The 22,342-nt window shown below is 41.9% G+C and overlaps 1 protein-coding gene across 2 annotated transcripts in view; it reads left to right on the top strand.

Annotated features, from left to right (window-relative positions):
• Positions 1-259: 259 nt before the first annotated feature.
• The window catches only part of FAM91A1 (family with sequence similarity 91 member A1), a 40,178-nt gene continuing 18,095 nt past the window's right edge, over positions 260-22,342 (top strand). Inside the window, exons 1-15 of one of the 2 annotated variants that reach the window (XM_084749522.1) lie at positions 260-568; positions 5,107-5,191; positions 6,939-7,090; positions 8,827-8,884; positions 9,751-9,818; positions 10,322-10,435; positions 11,575-11,665; positions 12,011-12,073; positions 15,264-15,370; positions 15,452-15,490; positions 15,883-15,995; positions 16,390-16,505; positions 17,736-17,848; positions 18,126-18,212; positions 19,289-19,421. In XM_084749522.1, coding sequence (XP_084605648.1) covers positions 497-568; positions 5,107-5,191; positions 6,939-7,090; positions 8,827-8,884; positions 9,751-9,818; positions 10,322-10,435; positions 11,575-11,665; positions 12,011-12,073; positions 15,264-15,370; positions 15,452-15,490; positions 15,883-15,995; positions 16,390-16,505; positions 17,736-17,848; positions 18,126-18,212; positions 19,289-19,421 — 1,411 coding nt within the window. In that variant the 5' untranslated portion in view covers positions 260-496. The remainder of the gene's footprint in view (positions 569-5,106; positions 5,192-6,938; positions 7,091-8,826; positions 8,885-9,750; positions 9,819-10,321; positions 10,436-11,574; positions 11,666-12,010; positions 12,074-15,263; positions 15,371-15,451; positions 15,491-15,882; positions 15,996-16,389; positions 16,506-17,735; positions 17,849-18,125; positions 18,213-19,288; positions 19,422-22,342) is intronic. The other variant, XM_084749521.1, reaches the window with a different exon arrangement.

Consider the following 22,342-nt stretch of genomic DNA (forward strand, 5'->3'; position numbering starts at 1 on the left):
TTTGCTCACACAACAGACCGCAGTGCCTTTAGCTGCCTGTCCAGAGTCACCGGAGACACCCATTCGGGAAAATGAGTCACTCAAGCTCAGCGGTCCAGATCAGGCTAACGCCTTTCTTCCAGAGCGCAGGCGCAGCAGACTCCCGAGGGTCTCTGGGTCCCGCCTTCCTTGCACCGCTCAACCACGTGCAGGGGGCGAAGCTCCACCCTAGGCCGCTCTCCAGCGAGCGGAAGTGACGTCGGCGCAGAGCCATTTCCGGCAGGCCGAAACTAGGAAGAAACTTGGAGCTGCTGAGGCACGGGCTGTAGTCGCCGCCACCACCGTGCCCCGTGGCCCGCGCCGCGCGGAGCTGTGGAGACCTGGCCATGGGGCGGCGCCGCGCTCGCGCGACCTAGGTGTACGGCCTCCCGCGGGCTCCGCTTGAGGGGCCGGACAGGCGGCGCGGGCGGGAGGCGGCGTGGGACCCGCGGCCACCGCTGGCCTGGGCTCCGGCATCATGAACATCGACGTTGAGTTCCATATCCGGCACAACTACCCTTGGAGCAAGTTGCCAACTAACGTGAGGCAGGTACGGCTCTGCCCCGCCCCGCTGTCGCCTGACCTGCGGACGGTCCCGAGCTCGGGAAAACCGGGCCGCTGCCTGTGCCTTCTCCCAAGAAGGCTGGAATGGTGTCCCCCGGACTCGACTGGTACCCACAACCTCTATAAGCCAGGTTCCTGCGCTCCTGGGCTCTAAAATAAAAGCTCTAAATTTTAAGGGTGATGGGAGAAGGGTGAGAACAGTGCATACAATGCAGGGCGACAGTTCAAACGTACCTCCTCTGTAGTGAATGTGGGAGTTTAGGTTACCCGTTTAGAGTTGGATGTGTAACTGAAAGCATTTAAAGTTGACCCTGGAAGACCAATAAAAGTTAGGATAAGGAACAAAGACCCTCCTCCCCTAGGGAAAGGGAAGAACTAGTCTCCAGAATAGCGAACAGTCACCAAAGGTTGGAAGATGTGTTTTGATGCATTTGGAAGCGTTTGCTGAGTGTGTGAGGCTGTTAGCCACGGAGGCTGGCAGAGTGGTCACGGCCTGATTTGGAAGGGTATGTGCGCTTTGTGTTGACGGACTTCATTCTTCAAACAGCGCGGGTTTATAAGGGATGTGTCAACAGGGGCATCACCTGAGGATTTTTTTTCCCCCCTAATCTAAGACTTAACGTTGAACGGCAGTTTTACTAAGTTGTTTAACAGATATTTATTTATTGGGCACCTACAAGATGTTATGCCTGGTTCTGGGTGCATCTAGTTGGCAGCAGTCAGACGAAGACCCCGCCTCCACAGAGTGTATGTTTTAGGAGAGACAGAGTAAATGAACTGATGGATGGTTTCCAATCTTAAGGTAGTGATACGTGTGCTACAGGTATGTGTGCCACTGCCCCGCTGGCCACTGCCTCTCTTTCAGTTCCCTGTGTGGTGGTGCTGGGCAGCAGGTGTGCTTTTGGAATGTGTGGAATGTGTGGTGGTAATGGTTTTATGACTGTTGTGGTTTACCTTGAGCCCTAGTTCTAGAGAGTAAGTTAAGGGTCTAGTGAGCTTCACGTGACAAATGCTTTAAAGACACCAGAACCCTAGATAAAGCAAGGCCTGTTTCAAGGACAAAGGTCTCAAGAATGTCAAAGAGTCGGTTTCTGAAACTTGAAAAAACAAGTCTAAACCTTCGGGAATCAGTTACTCTTAAGCTTGAATGAGGGTTCTGGCAGACAGTTGGGTTCTTTAAACAAATATATTCTGAGACATTTTTGAAGACAACTAGAATAAATAGTCCTTTTATTTCCATTTTAAATAGATTATGCCAAGCTTAAATAATTGATTGTAATCAGTACTGGCAAAAGCCTCCTCAAACTTAATTGTGATTATTAAATACAAGCATAGGACAGTGCTAAAACTTAAGTCCAAATATAAACTGATTGGTTTTAGTGTATGAAGTCACTGAAAGTTCCAGTTGCTTTGAGTTAGGCTGTGTGGCTTTCTGCACATTTAGTTTCTGCAGACCTCCAGCCTTACCAGGATTTCCTGAAGTCAAGGTCCACCGTAGCTCACAGCAGCTCACTGTCTGGTCTCTTACCCTCAGCGTGGGACCTCATCCTCTCCTCACACTGCCCTGGACTAAGGCTTCTAAGGCAAGCACAGTCATCTCACTGTCTGTCGCTTTCTGTTACAGGGTCAGGTATTTCTTGTTGGTTCCCTAGCGCGCTAATTCCAGAATAGTTACCCTCAGCCCTGTTGTCACCGCTCTGCTACTTCTCACCCATCAGAGCTGTCACCTCACCAGGGTTAGATTTTCAGGTTAGATTCTTTCTTAATTTTGTACCTTAAGCATCTGTATACATAGCTGGGTTTTAGTAGCTATTTGATGTAATGAGATGACTCCTACGGCTACAAAAATGTCAGCTGTATTAAAAAGTTGTTTTTTTTTTTGGTATGGAAAAAATGTTTTCAGGATTTTTCTGTACTTTACTAATATCTGCCATTCATTGTTTGACACAATGTGTAGGAGAGACTGTGTCTTTGGTGTTATAAATACTAAGTGTGTTGATGTGATGATTTCCAGTAAATTTTGCTGGCCTTAATTTGGAAATGACTCATTTCCCAGTTCTGAGAAGCTGGAGGAAGGAGACTCGGATTTAAAAAAAAATCTTACAAGCTGGTGGATGAGGAAAAACATTGTTTTGTTCTGTGGCTCACAGGAGACTTTAGAAAGCACATTAAAAAGATGTAGATGGGTTGAGCATGTACAGAACCTTGGGTTCTATCCTTCACACGGGGAAAAAGAAGTCAGGCCGTGGTTTTCCGGATTTTTCTGTAGTTCACTAATATCAGGCATGCATCATTTAACACACTGTGTAGTTCTTTTGTTTAAAGGGAAATCCTCTGATGGATCATTTTTTAAAGTGTGGTTATTTCTAGTTATCTATTTATATCGTTTGTAGCGGAGTGCCTGTTAGGATGTCCACACTGGGGTTTGTGGGAGCCTGGTGATAGGAAGCCTGCTTTCGGGGTTGTCTGCTGCACAGGGACCGCTCTGTAAGCCAGTGCTCATTCCCACATGACCACTTCAGCTGCTGTGGTTCCTCTTCCGTGATGCTACCATGCCTTCCCATGTGTAGCCACACCGTCTTAATGAAGTGGCTGTTTTCCCTGTTGTGTTATCTGGGTCTGTAGTGGAACAGAGGTTTAAAATGATGGGAGATTTGGAGAAGGGGAGAGAGTCAAAGAATTGTTGAATAGCTGTTTTACTTCATGTACTTTTTGAGGGAAGAATAAAACATTCACTGTGGTTTTAGGGATCTGTGTGCATAACATACCGACAGACGGCGTCAATCAGACGCTCCCCACCTAGTCCTAGAGTTCACATGGTAATAGAGTTTGCATTCTTCAGTGACACTTACAGATAAGTAATGTCAACCTAAAAGACTTACTGTGAACCAGAAGATTAAAGCCTCATGTTTGGAACTTGCTGTGATTGTAGCAGGATGGGATGCTTGTGTACCAAGTGTGTGCTGTTTCTTGAAAAAGAGACTTTGACCTGACCACAGAACTACAGGAGCCTTGACAAGTGGCTTGACACTCCAAAGCCCTGAGTAATCCTACTGACCGGAGCCTTGCTGCTTGGGGTAGCATCTCCACAGTATACTCTTCTCCAGAACTTGGGGTATTACAGGTGGAAATAGCTCATGCACACCTGTGCTGGCCGAGCGTGGGAGTCCCTCCAGCTATGGTAAACAATCTAATACAGGAAGAAAGAGACTTCAGTTTTCACATCATGTCCCTCCAGCCTAGGCAATTGGGGCAAGTTAGTTAGGTATTCATTTATCTGATTGCAAAATATAGATGTATGGCTTTGGCTTTTAAAAAAGCCTGTAAAAAATACAATCAACTGGATCCTCTAATCATTTTGTCATTAAAAATGTCTGTCTAGTTTAACTTTATAGTGTCAGAAAAAAACAAAAACCCTATACCTAGTAATTATAAGCGAGAGAGCATTCAGATACTAAATTAATTTTATGGTCACACATGAATGTCATATTGATTATGATCAAACATATTTATTCTTTGCTTTCATAGTTCCAACTTAGAACTTAAAACACTGTGTGCATAGCTAGAAAGTATTTTGTTTTTTATGTACAATTTCTATTTCTGTCTGTAGAATTTGCATTGCTAATTTAGTTACCACTGACTGAAAATATTGCAAAAAAAGGTTTATTCTGAACATGTACAGACTTATTTTTTATCATTAATACATAGATAATACAGCCTAACAACTTGTTTCTAGATGTTAGAAGTGATTTTAAGATGATTTAAAATATGTAGGAAAGTGTAGGGTTTGTGCAGATTATATGAACACGTGATGCTATTTTATGAAAGGGACTGGAACGTGTCTGGGTTTTGGTATCCTGAGGGTCATGGCGTCATGCTGCATGAAGCCTGTGAACAGCAGTGTGCTCGAATGGCAAAATTGTCCAAATGGTTTCTAAGGTAGTAGTAAGGGAATGACGTTTTACAGGAGCAGCCTTAGCACATCTGAAATGTCCGTTCTGTAGAAATCTTAATCTCTGCTCAGTCCAGAATGACTGGCTTGTCAATCTGTCCGTCCTTAATTATGTTCTTAAATTTACGTAAGGGTGGGTGTGAGAATCTACCTACCACTCATGTACCCATCCACCCATCCACCCATCCACCCGCCTACGCACCCATCCATTCACCCATCCATCCACTCAACTATCCATCTATCCATCCATCCATCAACCTGCCCATCCATCCATCCCACTTAAATTTGGGATATTCTGGAAGGAAATCTTTGTTGACAGTCTTGTTTTAAACAAAGTTATATTCCTATACTGCTTTTTTATTTTATGTAAATATTTTGAGTAAGTAAATCATTGTAGAAGGGCACGTTGCAAAGAAACATGTGGGATCTTGCTTTAATATCATAGTAGTAAAACTTAAGAAAATAATACTAATTCAGTTTTGGGCATTACACATGCCAGGGTAAAATTACGCCCCTCACCCTTTAAAATTTTATCTGGAAACTGTGTAATAGCCATGTACAATTTCTTTTAGAGTCTTGGAAACTCACAGCGAGAATATGAAAAACAGGTTGTTTTGTACAGTATCCGCAATCAGTTGCGCTACAGAAATAACCTAGGTAAGTGGAGACATTTCTTAACAGGGATGGACGTGACTATCGGTGTCTTTTCATTTTCATAAGTCTCTTAGTTTTCAGTGTGAACTGCGTAGATTTCTTTAGGACTTTAAGAACCTTCACATGGCTTCACTCTACCTCATAGCAATTCATATTGTGGATTTTTCCTTCTAATTGTGATGAAAATTCCTCTTTAGAGTGCTGTTTATAGGCCCATTTTCCCTATAAAATCTTAACCTTAATTCTGTGTTCTTTTTACTTGAATGAGAGAATGTGCCAGAGGAGGAAAAGGAAACCAGTTCAGTTTTTGTTTGTTTGTTTGCTTTGAGACAGGGTTCCTCTGTGTAGAAACTTTGGCTGTCCTGGACTCACTTTGTACACCAGGCTGGCCTGGAACTCACAGAGATCCACCTGTCTCTGCCTCCCGAGTGCTGGGATTAAAGGTGTGTGCCACCACCGCCCGGCTCCAGGACACCATTTCTTGATCATTTTCACACTTAAGTATTGTTTCCTCACTATAACCTTCCTGTTCCCGAGTTCTGTAATTTTAATGAAAACTCTTTAAGTATAGTTAGTTCTGGAGGTTTTTGGATTTTTGTTTTTTGTTTTCCCCTTCATTTAAAATATTTACTTTTATTTTATTTTATCAAGCTAGTTTGTTATTTTCTGTTGTGATAGTATGTGTTATTTTTATTTTAAGCATTTATACTCCAGAGAGTTTCTATATAGACATTTTTCATTGAAGTCAGAAGGGTTCTTCCATTTGAAAGACAATACAATAGCAAGGAAGATAGTTGAGTTTGGTAAAGTGCTTACTTACCATGTGGGGACCTGGGCTCAGCACTTAAGCCTACACTAAGCAGCTCTAGATGTGGTGGCATGCTTCTAATTTTTGCTCTGGGAAGGCAGAGACAGGCAGATCCTGGTGACTTCCTGGCCAGCTTGTCTAGTCTAAGTGGTGAGCCCTAGGACCCAGTGAAATCCTGTCAGTAGGGGGCCTGCAAGATAGCTGAGCTCTGGGAGTAAAGACAGTTGTTGCCAAGTCTCACTACCTGAGTCGGTCCCTAGGACCTACATAGTGAAAAGAGAACTAGCTCCATCAAGTTACCCTTTGACTGTATGTCTATACACACAGGTGAATAGATTAAAAATGAACACGGAGAATACTGCTGAGGCATGATGGATGAGGTTGACCTCTGGCCTACACAGACACACATACCTTACATACATGAATGGACAGACAAATAAGGGGTCCACTGACATGGGCCTTTAGTTTCAGCTACTTGGGAGGCTGACTTGGGAGAATTGCAAGTTCAAGGCTGTCTGGCCTACAGAGTGAATCCCCAGCCAGCTCTGTTAGAGCTCAGTGGTGGACACATGCCCCAGGTTCAGTCCCTACTACAGAAAACAAAACAAAACACAACAGAAAATGCTTTTTAAAATGGGCTTCACTGAAAACTAGTGTGTGGTCTGGCTATCCTGGTCAAAGGTGTGAAACTTACAGCTTATGTTTGTCAATTCTATCCTGTATTCTTGATTTGGAAAGAATTCTTTTCTCTACTACATTTTTCTTACACATACTGTGAGGACTCAGTTTTTGTGTGTGATGAAATTGTTGCTTTTTTCCAAGTTTATTTGCTCTTGTGTACTTTATATACTGTCTCAAAGTTAAAAGATAAGTATTTCACACTGTGTTTATAGTAAAGCAGTAAGAAACCTGGGAAATTTTTACATCTTCCTTTTCTTGCAGTTAAACATGTCAAGAAAGATGAGCGCAAATATTATGAGGAGCTGCTGAAATACAGTCGTGATCACCTCATGCTGTACCCTTACCACTTATCCGACATTATGGTGAAGGGCCTGAGGATAACACCATTTTCATACTATACTGGGATCATGGAGGTTAGTTTCTAGGTAGTGAACCAACAACAGTGGAGTGGGACTTCAGGCCAGGGTCAGCTCACCGCGACCACCAGCTTCCCTGGTCTCAGCTATCGTGGTGGTGGTCTATCCAGTTGATGTGTAAAAAGATGGCTGGTCACAAGGAAGCTGAGACACACTTGTGCACAGGGTTGCCGTCATCGATGCTTTCATGTTGGAAAGGTGGCTGCTATATTCTTTGTTCTTGAAGGCGTTGTTTACCCTTTGTGCAGCTATGATACTAATCAGCTATTTATACCAGCAGTTAGTACAGTTGCTCCTTGTAATATAAAAGCTTGAAAATGTGGGTTGCAGACTTGAACAGTAAGATCAGGGAAACTAATGTAGTCAACTGTTCACTGTATAAAAAATGATGGTACACACTTAGCATTGTCTAACACACAGCTCAGGAGGGAGAGGTGTGCCCATTGTCCTGGCTGTTAGTTACTGTAATTAACTTTTAATTTCATCCCAAAGCTTGTTTGTACTTGGTTCTTGTTGAATAACCTTAATAGAACGCCTATACTTTTTAAAAAGTGAACTTTCTATAAAGATTGGCATTAATATATAGTATTTATTCACTGTTTACATTTGAGTCCTGCTATTTGCGGCTCTCTAGACATTGGAAGGGCCTAGAAGCTAAGCACCTGCCATAGCGGGAAGCTAGCACCCTTTGTGACGTGCTAGGTGTCCTTGACTTCAGGCTCTGCAGGCCACTTTTCTATGGGTGCTTGTGTGGTCCTGTGTCTCTGAAGTTCTCCCTGTGCAGTCCTGATCACTGCAGGTGGCGTGATGGAAAAACGGGGTGCCATAACACAGTGAGCTGCCAGCTCCTTCCTCTTGTCTCCTTGATTCTTTTTCTGCTACCCAAAACGTTAGGGGTAGAACAGATAGAATTTTTTTTTACATTTGCCAGTTTTCATTTCAGTTATGTTCATATGCTCTCTGTTCTCTGGGTTTTGTTCTTAAATGATTGCATTGCAAACAGGTCTTATCCAATAGTAAGTAGTTGAATATTATTGGAGAAGGTTGGGGTTGAAAAACGCCAGGTACTGACTTTAATCTGATACCAACTGTGACAGGAGCAAAGGCTTGGAAATAATTAGAATGTTTGTTGGTAGTGTGTATTTTGCAAACATGTTGATAGTGTTGACACATTTATTGGCTTTCAGCTGTGAAGTGTGGAAAAGCTAGAACTCTGAGCTCTAGTGGAGACTACAGGGCAACTGTCGGGCACTCACAGAGAGTTCTAAGAAACCAGACCCCAAAGCCCACACTTCTTTACTAGGCTTAGTACCACAGTGGGGCGTGCATGTTTAAGGGTGTCAGTTCATGATCCACTGTTGTTGTTGTTGTTCTTCTTCTTCTTCTTCTTCTTCTTCTTTAAAGATTTACTTATTTATTATTTATACAGTATTCTGCCTGCATGTGAGCCAGCAGGCCAGAGGAGGACACCAGATCTCATTATATATGGTTGTGAACCATTATGTGGTTGCTGGGAATTGAACTCAGGACCTTTCGAAGAACGGCCAGTGCTCTTAACCTCTGAGCATCTCCCCAGCCCCACTGTTTTTCATAATAATAATAATAATAATAATAATAATAATAATAATAATAATAATAATAATAATAATAATAATAATAATTGTTCTGTTTGGCTGTATACTCTTTCATCTAAGGAAAGTTACATTTCAAATTTTGTGTTTTTGTTTTCAAAGGACATCATGAACAGTGAGAAAAGTTATGATTCATTGCCTAATTTTACTGCTGCTGACTGTGAGTATCCAGTTGTGAAGGAGTAACATTCAGATAATGTCTTCACGCATGCATGTTGTCTAATAGGATTGTGAGTTTCTGACCTGCAATACGTAAAAATTGAGAGCAGTTTTTATCAATTATTGCATAATACAAATCAGATATGAGATTTAGCCTAATATCTGTGGAAAGAATAATTTGGAGTTGGAAAGTTAGGACTCTCCTTTATTCTAGAGCAATGGTTCTCAGCCTGTTGGATGACTCCTTTGCAAGGGTCACCTAAGACCATCAGAAAACAGATACTTTCATTACAGTTCATAATAGTAGCGAATTTACTGTTACAAAATAGCAACAAAAATGTTATGGTTGGGCCACCACAGCGTGAGGAAGTGCATTCAAGGGTCACAGCGGAAGGAAGGCTGCAAACACTGCTCTAGAGACTGAAGTTCTTGCTGTTACATGGGCCGTGTGTCTGCTGATGGGATGAGGACCACCTGTGCGCAGTATTCTTAGCTTACAGTAGTATGTGCAGTTCCTCAAGCATGGTCTGCCGTGTATCACTGTGCTTAGCTTAGTGAAGCTTTATTTAACATGTGACGTTGTGCTGGGTGTCAGCAGCTTCTGCTGAAAAGCATATTTTTACTTCTTAAAACTGGGAGAACTTCTGCTTTGTCAGCATGTCCTCATTAACATTGTCAGAAGTGGCAACTTGAATTCCTCATTCCCAAAGTTGAGGTTTCATCTGTATTGAGTGACAAATTCTTTTTAATTTGATATTAATGGACCGTGTCAGTTATTAAAGAACATAAACTGAGAAATTTTCCTAGTGTCATTTGGCATAGTATACTCACATTTCAATATGTATTAAAAGAAAACCTTTCTTTTAGGTCTGCGGCTTCTTGGCATAGGAAGAAATCAGTACATCGACCTGATGAATCAGTGTAGATCTTCAAAAGTAAGTCGTCCCCTTTCACCTTATGGCTTTCTTGTCAGAACTGGATTATAACCAGAGTTTGGTTTAGAGCGGTAGGAATAACAAACTCTAACATGAACCAGTTAATGTGTGTACATATCGTAGGCGTAGTGAACAGAGCTTCTATGTTCACTGGGTTGTACCTTAAGTGATTAGTGAGTTACAGCATATAGCATTTATTTTTAGAAGTTAATTTTTCTTTGCTTGTCTTTTATTTGGCCAATTTAGCCCCAGAATTCACTTAGTGGGTGAAATAAGTTCACATTTTCAAGTGCAGATTTTAACCTCATGGGTTTCATTTGAATTGTTTCTGGATTGAAGTCTAGGCTTAAGTAATTTATTTTAAAATAAGTTAAGAATGGTTCTACAGTAGCATTTGAAACAGAAATTTGAAAAGATCTAGCCTGTTGTAATGTCTTCAGTTATGATAGAAGAAAGTGGTAATTTGGGTTGGCTGTGAGTCCTTATGTGTTTTATTATTGCAGAAGTTCTTCAGAAGGAAAACTGCCCGTGATCTTCTACCAATAAAGCCAGTGGAAATTGCTATTGAGGCATGGTGGGTGGTGCAGGCTGGATATATCACAGAAGATGACATTAAGGTAGAGATCCTCATAGATTAAAACGTGAGGAAAAGGAAAAATTAAAACCAGAGTTTTTATTTTTTAACATATTTTATTGTTTTTAATTACATTACATAATGTTTTTACAACCAGCATTTGATTTTCTTATAGAAAATCAAGCTAATTCAAATGATCTTAATAGGTTAGGAGGTAGAGTGTGCAAGACCCTCTTTAATAGTACAGGAGATGTAATTTGGGTCATGTACAGTAATCTGGAGTCTTAATAGGTTGTTTTATGTAAAGTGATATGATGTCACACCTAGCAGCCATAGTAACACAGCTGACACTTCTGAACACTACCTTTGTGCACATGTGTCATACCTAATGTAACTACATTCTTGTCTCCCTTAGGACTTAGGACACCCTAGGAGAACATATTGTTTGCACCACAGCTCACAGATGAGCCAAGTGAACTAAATGACTCGTTACAATGGAAAGTCCAAGGTTGATAGATGCTCAGGCAGTTTCTTCAGAATCTCTAGTCCAGTCACTGTTGAATGACACTTCCGGTGTCCTGATAGGGAAATAGTGTCCAGATCAAGAGCAGTGACATCCCCAGAAGTCAGTCCAAGACTTATACATTGTGAAAGGAAGGCCGACTGAAGGAAGGGTAGGGTGCTCTGTGGGCCTGGAGACCAGAGCATATCTGTACTATGAGTCTGAAGGAGTGTATGTGACCTTTCATCTTTCATTTATTTATTTTTTTGCCTATATTTTTTTCTAGAGGCTATTTTAAAGTGGGAAGCCTTAAAAAGTTTGCTTCACTGTAAACTCTAATGACACTACCAGATTGTTGTGACTTTACTATGTTATTTGTGTAGAGTATTCTCAGTGGGCTTTGATAAGAATGATTTGGATTCATAAACATTTGTTTATCAGTGAGCATTACTACTAACCAGCAGATGTTGGTAGTCATGGTGATTTTGTCATCTGAACTGTTGGCACCATAGTTTGGCATTCAAGTGATGGTTATGTGCATAGCTTTATTGTTTAAATTCTAATGATAAATGGGAAGAGTAAGTGTTCTCAGTAATGGATTCCAATGTGAATGCATCCTAGGAGACTTAAAAATTAGTTAATTAGGACAGACTTAATTGAAAATATTTTCTTTTTCTTAGATATGCACTTTTCCTGAGAAAAGCACTATTGATAAGATCATCGACGCAGGTCCGCAGCTCTCTGGGTCACTAGACTACAGTGTAGTACACAGTAAGTGCTTAGGAGACACAGTCTCTCCCAACACAAAAACTTGTTCTAAACAGTCGATAATTAATACCAGTTACCATACTGACTCAAATTGGATGTATTTCCTAACTCATGTTACTTGAAATGTGATCTTAGTCTTTTTTTTTCTGGGGTAGATATAATTACAGACCTATACAAATGATTGGTAAGAGATTTGTAGATTTGTAGTTCTAAAAATACGTAGGAAATCAAGATTTTTCTCTGCACTTTTTTTTCCCTTTACGTAGCGTTCAGGAAGACAGGAGTCAAGCTGATAGAAGAAACGCTGCTCTCTAGGGTTCCGTCTAATAGATGCTTTTGCTTTTGTAGGTTTGTATAACAAAGGCTTTATCTATCTGGATGTGCCCATATCAGATGACAGTTGTATAGCTGGTAAGTCTCAGCTGACATTTGCGCTGCACTTTGCATGACTGCTTGAAGCTAATGCTACCAGACCAGTACATCTAACACGAGTCATTCTCTAATTTTAGTAATTAAGAATTTTTTATTTTTACACTTAATCCATTGTGATTTTATTAGTATTTATTACTATTATATTTTTAATGTTATTTTGATACATACACTATATTAAAGTAGTAGAACTTCAGGATAAATCTACAATTCCAAATGAAATCACTTTTTTTCCAGTTTTAAATTTTGTAGAAGTACTAGCTTCTACTAGTGTTTGTAGTAAGCATGTTTTCTGGTGTGGCTTAGCTATTGTTGTTGCTTATGATTTTAAAAATCATACTGAAACAGTATTTGTGAAAAAGAGTATAAAGGGTCAAATTCTGAGAATGACTTGATGTTGAGAAATAGATGGTGACTGGCTGACTCCAGAAATACTTCCTCTTGTCAGTGTGTGTCTTGACAGGTCATGAGGCTGCAGCAGGTCTTGACCTTTCTTTAAGTTAGCATATGTTAGTGAGATGCATCCCAGCCGGCAATGCATCGTGGGCCATATGCTTACGTGAGTTCTCTTTTAAGTTTGGAAAGGCAGTTAAAACGGAAACGAAACACTAGCTTAGTTCTAATCTGGATTTGAAGTAGGTGTAATAAGCAGAATAGTAGGGTTAAACTTGCGGCTGTTAGCGGGGAGTGAGCCCTTGGAGACAGAGATGGTGGCAGTCTTTCCTCACTATTGGGAATATGAAAGATGTATTCTAGTCCCTATTTTTACTTGATAAATTGACTCAATTTGAGATGCACTCAAAAGTTAGATTAGTATGGATTTGTTCATTTCAGGCTGTTTAACTGCTAACTATTGGAACACTGACTTATATCAGCACCTCTTTGTTGTGAGGTTCTACCACACACAAGCTAGCCTCACACTTGTGGCTGAGGCTGGTTTCAGATTACTCCTCCTTTAGCCTCTGCCTTGTGTGTGCTACCACACCTGGCTTTGTTGGAGAGAGCAGAGGAGGGCTGAGTGGATGCACGGTTTCTTCATTATAATGCTGTTTTACATGGAAGTTGGCATTGGGTCCTGCCGGCAGATGCTCGCCTTTCTAGCTGCTGGACTCAGCCTGCGTGTTAATATGCCACCGCTTTTGCCTGGTGCGTTATTTGGAATAACACACAAGGGTAAAGTTGGCAGCATGGAGGCCACCAAATTCAGCATGAAACCCTGCAGGCTGTTTCAGAGGAGGCATTCCAGATGGTCCGCAAAGACGTAAGCACTGTGGCTGCTGGACCGTCAGGGTGGTTTTGGAGGACTCCAGTGTTGATGCACTTATTCTGCCTTTAAGGAAACACTGTTCTATTCTCAGGGAATTTCATTCCACGCATTTTGGTCATATTTACCCCTTAACTCCTCCCATATCACTGCTTCTTCCCTTCCCAGCCTCTTGCCTGCTTTTTGTTTGTTTAAAGAAGATACTGTCTCACAGCAGATGTCCTGGTTCTTTGGCTCTTACAGTTTTTTGTTTGTTTGTTTTGTTTTTGTTTTTGGTACATGTGTATTTTAATGCTTCCAAGCCTATACTTTTCTGTAATTCATTTAAAAAATACTTAAAGGGCTGGACAGATGGCTCAGAGGTGGCCCTTCCAGAGTGCCCCGGTTCAATTCCCAGCACCCACATGGCAGCTTACAATTGTCTGTAGCTCCACTTCCAAGGGATCCGACACCCTCATACAGACATACATATAGGCAAAACGTCAATCCACATAAAAGTTAATCATTAAAATAAAAAAAAAATACTTCAAAGAATATATCATTGAAGACTTATATACATATATGCTAAAAATTCTAAATAACTTGTCAAATCTATAGTCTGTCTGGAACATATTTTTATACTTGCTATGAAATAATGCTTCCATTCTATTTGGATGACTAGTATCTTAGAACAAATACACAACCTTGGATTCTGACCCATAGCTTAAGAAATTGGCTTTAGTTAATACTTTTTTGTTAATTTAATACATATTAGAAACTGATTTATATCTTTATAAAGAGCTGTCTCATCTTATCATCCTAGATATTGAAATTCCTCACTCCTCAGTACCTTGGTATCTCCAAGGAAGGGTTAATTACATACTGTACTGCCTGTAGAGCTAAAAGAGGGAACGGTGTATGGAATGTGCTTGGCAGGTGTTCAGCACCTAGGAGGTATTCACTGAGTAAATGCTTGAACATAGCAGTACTGTAGAATAAGAATTAACTTGTCAAGTAGAGAATTGTTAAAATATTTCTAAAAAGGAACCTTTAGTTTTTATTATTGAGAAAAATTTAGTAGCCTGTGCACCGCACTTCCATGAGATTTCTTTTCTTACATTTTACTTTGTGCTGCATGCACATGCTGTGGTATTCATGTGGAAGTCAGAGCACGTTTTCAGGAGTCAAATTCTTCTGCCATGTGGGCCATTAAACATAGGTTGTTAGGCTTGGCATCAAGTGCCTTCACCCCCGGAGCCCTTTTGCCAGTCCCTCCCCAGGGTATTTTAAATGTACACTTGGAAGGATGAGAGCAAAAGCATACTCCTTTACTGTTTACTAGACAGCTTGCTGGTAAATCAGACTAAAGTATTTGGACAAGAGAGAGATAGCTTGAGTGTGAATGGACATTCTGTCGTGGTTGGCTGCCTGGTGTGCTAAAGGAGTCTTGACCTCTGGCCACTGAAGGGGAGCATTTGTTAGTGACTCTGCAAACTCATTTCTTCTCAGGGTGAGGGTGGGGCAGAACAGCAGCTAGCCAAAACTTTCATCCACTTGTTCCCAAGGAGTATGTTAACTCTTTCGAGCAGTCTTCTGCCGCTCACTTTGTGGCAGGTAGGCATCAAAAGGACATAGATCACAAAGCTTCCGAGGCTCAGCTCTGCTCTGGTGTGTTTTCACTGAGTCTGTGCTGTCTAATACTCCCTTTGCCTCAGTAACTCTGTGTGAACCTTTAGCAGCTCTGTGTGGATGATGGGCATGGCCTTGACTGTGGGAACGTTTGCAAGCTTGCTGTGGAGTGGATGAAATACAGCGTAAAGCTGTGTTCAGTCTCTGATTCCTCTCTTTGCATAGATGTTTTGAGTTATACTTTGTTGTTTTATGAAAACCTTAGTGCTGAGAAAGGTCTGTCTGTTTTGTTGCTTTCAGTTCCTCCTCTGGAAGGTTTTGTAATGAATCGGGTACAAGGTGACTATTTTGAAACCCTACTCTATAAGATATTTGTGTCAATAGATGAGCACACTAATGTCGCAGAGGTAAGTGTAGCAGAAACATTTTTGAAAGGATGTACTGATAGTTCTGAGAGTGGAATGGTAATTCTCGGTTTTGTTTTCTAGCTTGCCAATGTCCTTGAGATAGACTTATCACTGGTGAAGGTATGATATTTTTCACCCTCTATTTGTAACACGAGTACTGGATTTTGCTAGTTGATTTTTGTCTTGATACATTATTACTGATCCTTACTGGCTGCATGGTAAAGGTGGTTACAGAGCGAGAAGGAGCAGATGAGAAGCCCTGAGCCTGTGTTCCACCAGGTGCTCGCATTAATGTGGGCAGCAGGAAGCAGCCTGCTCAGTATCCGGCTCAAGCCGCAGCTCTAGCCTCATTAGAAGAGGCTGTAGGGATGACAGTCCTGTCCAGACCGTCCTGTAGGTACAATGTGGACACGCTTGCACAGCACCAGAGCTTAGTCTTATACAGCATTTTTTTTTCTCTACAAATAATCTGATGTCTGTCTTAATGCTAATTTTCCTTACATTCCTTTCAGAATGCTGTTTCAATGTATTGCCGATTGGGCTTTGCCCACAAGAAGGGACAAGTAATAAACTTGGATCAACTTCATTCATCATGGAAGAATGTTCCATCTGTGAACAGATTAAAGTAATTCCTTTATCCAGTATGACACAGTTTCCTTTTGAAAAGAATTTTTATATGAAGTTTCTTTATTCACTCTGCCAGTGGAGGTGAATCCTGTACACTAGTGTCTCGATCATCTAGGTGTGATGGATCTTCTGTATAATCTGATGGAAACCAAGAACGCTTTGTTGAGGAAAAGTACAGAACATTCTTTATAAAATGTAGAAGGTGGAAGAATTCGGGTTCCCTGAAGCCTGTGCCTGAGTTTAGTCCTAATGTTCTCTGTGTGTGGCCAGAGCAAACTGAGTACTCATCTCAGTCTCACACTGCATTGGCCCATCTTCTGGTGGATTGTAGCTTATATTCATGTGAGCTCATCTATGTGATTTTAAAAAATGAATGTATTCTTCATTAATAGGAGCACTTTAGACCCTCAAAAGATGCTCTTATCATGGGATGGCGGGGAAAGTAGGAGTCCTGTGCAAGAAGCTTCTTCGGCTACTGACACTGACACAAATAGTCAAGAAGATCCAGGTTAGCAGCAACTCAGTTTAATTTCGAGTCTGTCTGTTAGTCTGCCGTCTGTGCAGACACAGCCCTAACCTCCTTTATAGCTCTGCTTAAGGCTTCTTATTTAGTCTGCCGTCTGAGTCCTTACCAATATTGTGAACACCATGCAAGGCCTTGAAGGCATAAAATAAGAATATGGCACTTGCCTTCTAGAAATTAAGTTGAGGGAGAAGAGAAGGAGTATAACCCCAAAAAACATGAGCAGTTGTGTTTGGGGCTGTACAAGCAAACAAATCAACCTTCAGGGAGAGGGTATGGTTAGAGAATATGTGAGTTCACTGGCCATTGAGGAAAGGCCAATTAGCCCAGGAGAAAGTCCAGGCCAAGCCCAAAAGGAGATGTGCAAGGTTTAAAGTTGGGAGAATAGGAACCTGGGATGGCCTTTCTCCTGCTCTGACTGTCACCTGGGACACCTTGAGGCGCAAATGCCTGTTGGTAGTGTCTATTAATCTGATGACCATCAAGAATTTTTACTTCTGGTTTTCAAGGAAATTAACTGTGCTAGTTTGCTTTTCTGTTGCTCTGATAAAACACCGTGACCAAAAGCGACTTGAGGAGGAAGTGCATGAGTGTGAGGGCTTACAGTTTACAGGCCATTATGAAAGGAAGCCTGGGTGGACACTCAAGCAGGAATCTACAGGCAGGAATTCAAGTAATGGCCACTAAAGAATGCTGCTTACTGGTTTATTCCCCAGCCTTAATGTTCAGCTGCATTTCTTGTACTTCCCAGGACCATCTGCTCAGGAGTAGTACCGGCCGCAGTGAGTTGGGTCCTCCCACACCAACCATTAATCAAGAAAGTGCCCCATAGACTTGGCTTCAGGCCAGTCTTCCAGAGACATTTTCTCACTTAAGGTTCCCCCTTCTTCTCCAGTGATCCTGGCTTGTATCAAGTTGACAAACTAACTAGCACATCACCACAAATTTAAATGTCTTTTAAAGTAAAAAACAAAAATGTTCCCCTCATTACATACCTGTAATCTTAGTGCTGGAGATGCAGAAAGATTGGAATTCAAGACCAGATAGTGAGGTCCTGACGCAAAAAAAGTTGAATGTCTTAAGACCATATTGCTTATATCAGTTAAGTTTGTTTGGCTAACAGATAAAGCTGAAGGAAAAAAAAAACTTATTTCAGAAGATAAGCAAATAAGGCTTTCATTGACTGGACTGCATATTCTAATTTTTTTTTTTCAGCTGACACAGCCAGTATAAGCAGCTTGAGTCTGTCCACTGGTTATACAAAGCGTATTGCATTCTTATTTGACTCCACTCTTACTGCATTCTTAATGATGGGAAATCTTTCGCCAGTAAGTCAAATGCTTGTTTAAATATAATGATGTTTAGAATAAAGATGAGATATAAGATCATTCAGTGCTTTGTAATGTCTTTAAGTTTAGAACTAGTCCTGAAAGCAGCCACCTGTGTTTTACATTCCTCTGAACAGTGTGCGTTTCCACTGTTGGGACTGAGTGAGGATTGCTGTTGTAGTTGGAAGAACCAGTTGTAAATATATTATACATCATACTAAATGCTATTAGTGTAAAAAGGGAAACCAGAGCTTTAATATTGTGCTTCTTTTTGCAGAACTTGAAAAGCCACGCAGTCACCATGTTTGAAGTAGGCAAACTCTCAGATGAATCTCTGGATAGCTTCCTTATAGAACTAGAGAAGGTCAGTGCACCATGATGGCATGTCTGCAGCCTTTCCTACTGCATGCCGCTCTGCTCATTGTACTGGGTCTTTGGAATGTTTCTTCTCCTTCCTGTCTCTGCTTTACCCCATCTTATCCTGTGGTGCTGTTTGGACATATACACATTGAATTAGCAGATTTGGGGTTTAGGTGAGCTAGCCCTGAGGGCATGAGCGCAGGTGGCTTGGATGAGGGAAAGACGCCTTCCTCCTCTCCATCTCTCACCATCTACTGTGGTGCTCAGGTGAGGTGCAGGGTCTGCTCTCCTGGTTGCTGCAGCAGGTGATGAGCGGGACCAGCTCTCTTGCTCTCATGACCTCAAGGCCAGCTCTCCTGCCTGCTGTGGTGGCAAGGGGTTAGGGTTGGGGAGGGTGTGCCTCCTGTGCCCATCCTGCTGCATGGCAGACAAGTTGTGGAGCCAGCTCTTCGATGCTCACACCCTTGGGGCTAGCTTACCTGTGCTCCCGCCGGCACGGTCAGTTTATATTGTTGCCCAGGTGAGGTGCAGGGCCTGCTCTCTCTCGTGCTGCAGCAGGTAAGGAGCAGGACCAACTCTGCTGCTCTCAAGACTTTATCGGATCCAGTTCTGCCTTGTTAGGGCAAAAGGAAGGGGAGGGAGGATCTTTCTCACAGACCCACTGCACATCAGACAAGAGGCAGGCCTGGCTCTCCCATGCTCACACCCTCTGGCTGACTTACCCACAACCCCCACATCCAGGGCCAGCTCTCCTGTGCTGCCCAAGTGAGATCCAGAGCTTGCTCTCTCAAGTATTACCTCAGGTGAGGGGCAAAACCAACTCCCTGCTCTTTTGACCTGGGGCCAGCTCTCCTGCCTGCAGCCGGTGTCACTTCTCCCTTGTCCGTGTCATCACAGAGCAGACAAGTGGCAGGGACAGCTCTCTCATGCGCTCTGGACCAGCTTAGACACACACACACATACACTCACACCACCACCACCATCAGCTCTACTGTGCTACCCAGGTAAGGTGCAGGGACTGGAGAGTGGTGTGTTTTTGTGTGTTTGTTTGTTTTTTTAATGGATTTTCTCTTGGTTTAGGTTCAGAGCACTGGTGAAGGAGAAGCACAGAGATACTTTGATCATGCGCTTACTCTGAGGAACACGATTCTCTTTTTGCGTCATAATAGAGATCTGGTTGCTCAGACTTCTCAGCCAGACCAGCCCAATTATGGTATGAAAAATATACTTGATTGTGAAGACACAAGCGTGACCGACCCTCTAATGCTTTAGCCAGCCATGCTCTTCATTTCCTCAGCACATGTTTGCAGACATTTAGTAGCTAGCAGCTGGTCTGTAGCTCTAGCCTGCCCTCTGAATGCCCTTGTCAGCTGTTTCTAACCTCCTTCTATGTCCTTCCTCTCTTCTCCTGTACTACTAATGTCTGTTATATTTTAATCTGCTTAGGACTTGTAAATAGGTTATAGGAGTGTTTATTAAGAAGCTGTTGGGCCAGGCAGTGGTGGCGCACGCCTTTAATCCCAGCACACGGGAGGCAGAGGCAGGTGGGCCGCTGTGAGTTCAAGGCCAGCCTGGTCTACAAAGCGTGTCCAGGACAGCCAAGGCTACACAGAAGCCCTGTCTCGAAAAACCAAAAAAAAAAGCTGTTGGACTTTACATCTTACTAGATGGCAAACACAAAAGGAACTCAGAATTTTTGGAGGTTCCTCACCTTATAATCCTATGTCTGGACATTATTTTTATGTATGTAATTATGTATGTATGTATGTATGTGCTTCCTTTATAGGTCTTTTGTGTGTATATTATGGTTTCTGATATTACATTTTATAGCTTTTATGTGTGTGTGAGCATGTGTTTCACTGTGTCTATATTTTTCTTGTGCTTTAGCTTTTTAAAATTTGTTTCATCCTAATCCAGTGTGTTTTGATTATATTTTATTATTATTATAAGATGCTTGTTTGCATACTAATGACAGGGAAAAAGGAAGGATGTAGTTTTGGGTGGGTAGGGAGTTGGGGAATGCAAACTAAACTGAATACATGGTATGAAAGAAAAATCTGTTTTCAATTAAGGAAAAAGACATCTTTCCATTGTGATCAGTACAAATTAGACATAAGATCCACTATTTGTAATTTGGTATCCTAGTATTTTTGAAAGGTTTGGAAACCAGTCTACATTTATAGATGAGCAGTCATGATTGTAAAGATCTTAGAAAGTGCTCCATTCGCTATGAACTCTATAGTAGTTCCTATCCTAAGTGTATTTTATAGTTGACATTGATAGTCTGGCATTTGCCTAAGGTTAGGAAGCCCCTCATCCATTTGTGTTTTAGAAAATGGCCAATGTTAAGGACCATCCTCTTTCTACCCAACTTACATGAGATTTCTGTGTTGTGCCCTGTTTATGTCTGACAAGGCTGAAACAGATCCTCCGGGTTCTCTTTCTTTGCCCCATAAGTGACTGGCTGAGTTGCTTCTCATCTGATCAGTCAGAACAAGATGCTTGTTAATCAAACTGTAAGGTAGGATTCTTTGTTGATTCCAGGCTCCCAAAGTTCACACTGACTGACACCTTACAGTAGACATTCTCTGGCCTGCTGTTCTGCATCCTATCTCTTCTCACCTGGTTTGTTCCTGCCCTGTATCTCCACTCCTCTGTTGCAATCATGCTCCATGCTCCACAATTTTTTCCAGCAAATTTTTTCCTGAATGCTAAAACTGATTTTTTTTTTGTTTTTATATTTATTTATTTTTATTCACTTTATATCCTGGACATAGCCCCATCCATCCCTTCTTCCTCAGAAAAAGGGGCGCCCCCTCCCAACCACCCCAGCTCATCAAGTCTCAAGTCCTTTCCACTATGGTCTAGCAAGGCAGCCCCACCAGGGGCAGGAGGCTGATCAAAAAACTGGGAACGAAATCCTTGTCAGAGTCAGCCCCTGCTCCACTTACTAGGTGATCCATAAGAAGCCTGAGCTGCCCATCTGCTACATCTGTGTAGGGGGCCTAGGTCCAGTCTGTGCATGGTCCTTGGTGGGTGCTTCAGTCTTAGCAAACTCCTCTGGGCCCTTGTTAGTTGGCTCTGTTGGTTTTCCTATGGAGTTCCTGTCACCTCTAGATCTTTTTCTCCTCCCCCTGCCCCCCCCCTTTTCCATAAGACTCCCTAAGCATCACCCAGTGTTTGGCATTGAGTCTCAGCATCTGTTTCATTCTGCTGCTTTGTGGACCCTTTCAGAGGACAGCTCTGCTAGGTTCCTGACTGCAAGCATAGCAGAGTATCATTAATAGTGTCAGGGGTTGGCTCTTTCCCATGGGGTGGAAGGATGAAATTTTTATTGTATTTTCTCATTAGTGTCCTTTGTACAGTTTCTCACTGTACAGCATAAATATCTTTTTGCTATTGTTAAAAGTTGTAATATAAGTATTTGTGGTTTTGGTTGGTCTTAGGCAACTCCTGTGAAAGGGTCATTCAACCCCCCAAAGGGGTTGCAACCAATAGGTTGAAAACCACTACTCTAGAGGTGGCAGTCTAGGGGAGGACAGAGCTTTCCTCGACACTTCGGTGTCAGAAGACATTGCAGAGTGGCTTGGCATAGGGATGGAATGAGCAAGCATGCTTCCTTACAGAGAGTCTGAAGAAGCACTGCTTCACTAGAAGACAGCTTTCTTTCTAAACCCGAAACTTGACATCTTAGGGATATCTTTGGTACTCCTTAGTAGTTATTGTACCTTTAAAAAATAAGTCTCAATATAGCATGCACAGAGCCTATGCAGGTCTGCACCGGGCGCTCTGCACTTACAATGTGCTTCCAGTTTAGTGTTTTTATGGGCTTGCTGACTACGCAGATGAGTGAGTCTCTGCTTCTTGTGCTCTTTTCTTTTTGTCTTGTTCAATTTGAAGTGATAGCTTTTGTTTTATTATATTTTATTTTGTCATATTTTGTTATTATCCCTTAGAAGCCTGTTCTTTTCTGATGAAAGACAAAAAGGGAATGGATCCCAGATGAGAGAGGAGGTAGGGAGGAAATGGGAGGAGTAGGAGTCATATTATGTGAAAAGGAATCTATTTTCCATTAAGGAAAAATAATAAGTCTTAAGGCAGTGATCAACAGTTCATCTTCAGCATCTTTGTTTC

The sequence above is a fragment of the Acomys minous genome, assembly GCF_964271855.1.
Source record: "Acomys minous genome assembly, chromosome: 12".
Taxonomy (NCBI): domain Eukaryota; kingdom Metazoa; phylum Chordata; class Mammalia; order Rodentia; family Muridae; genus Acomys; species Acomys minous.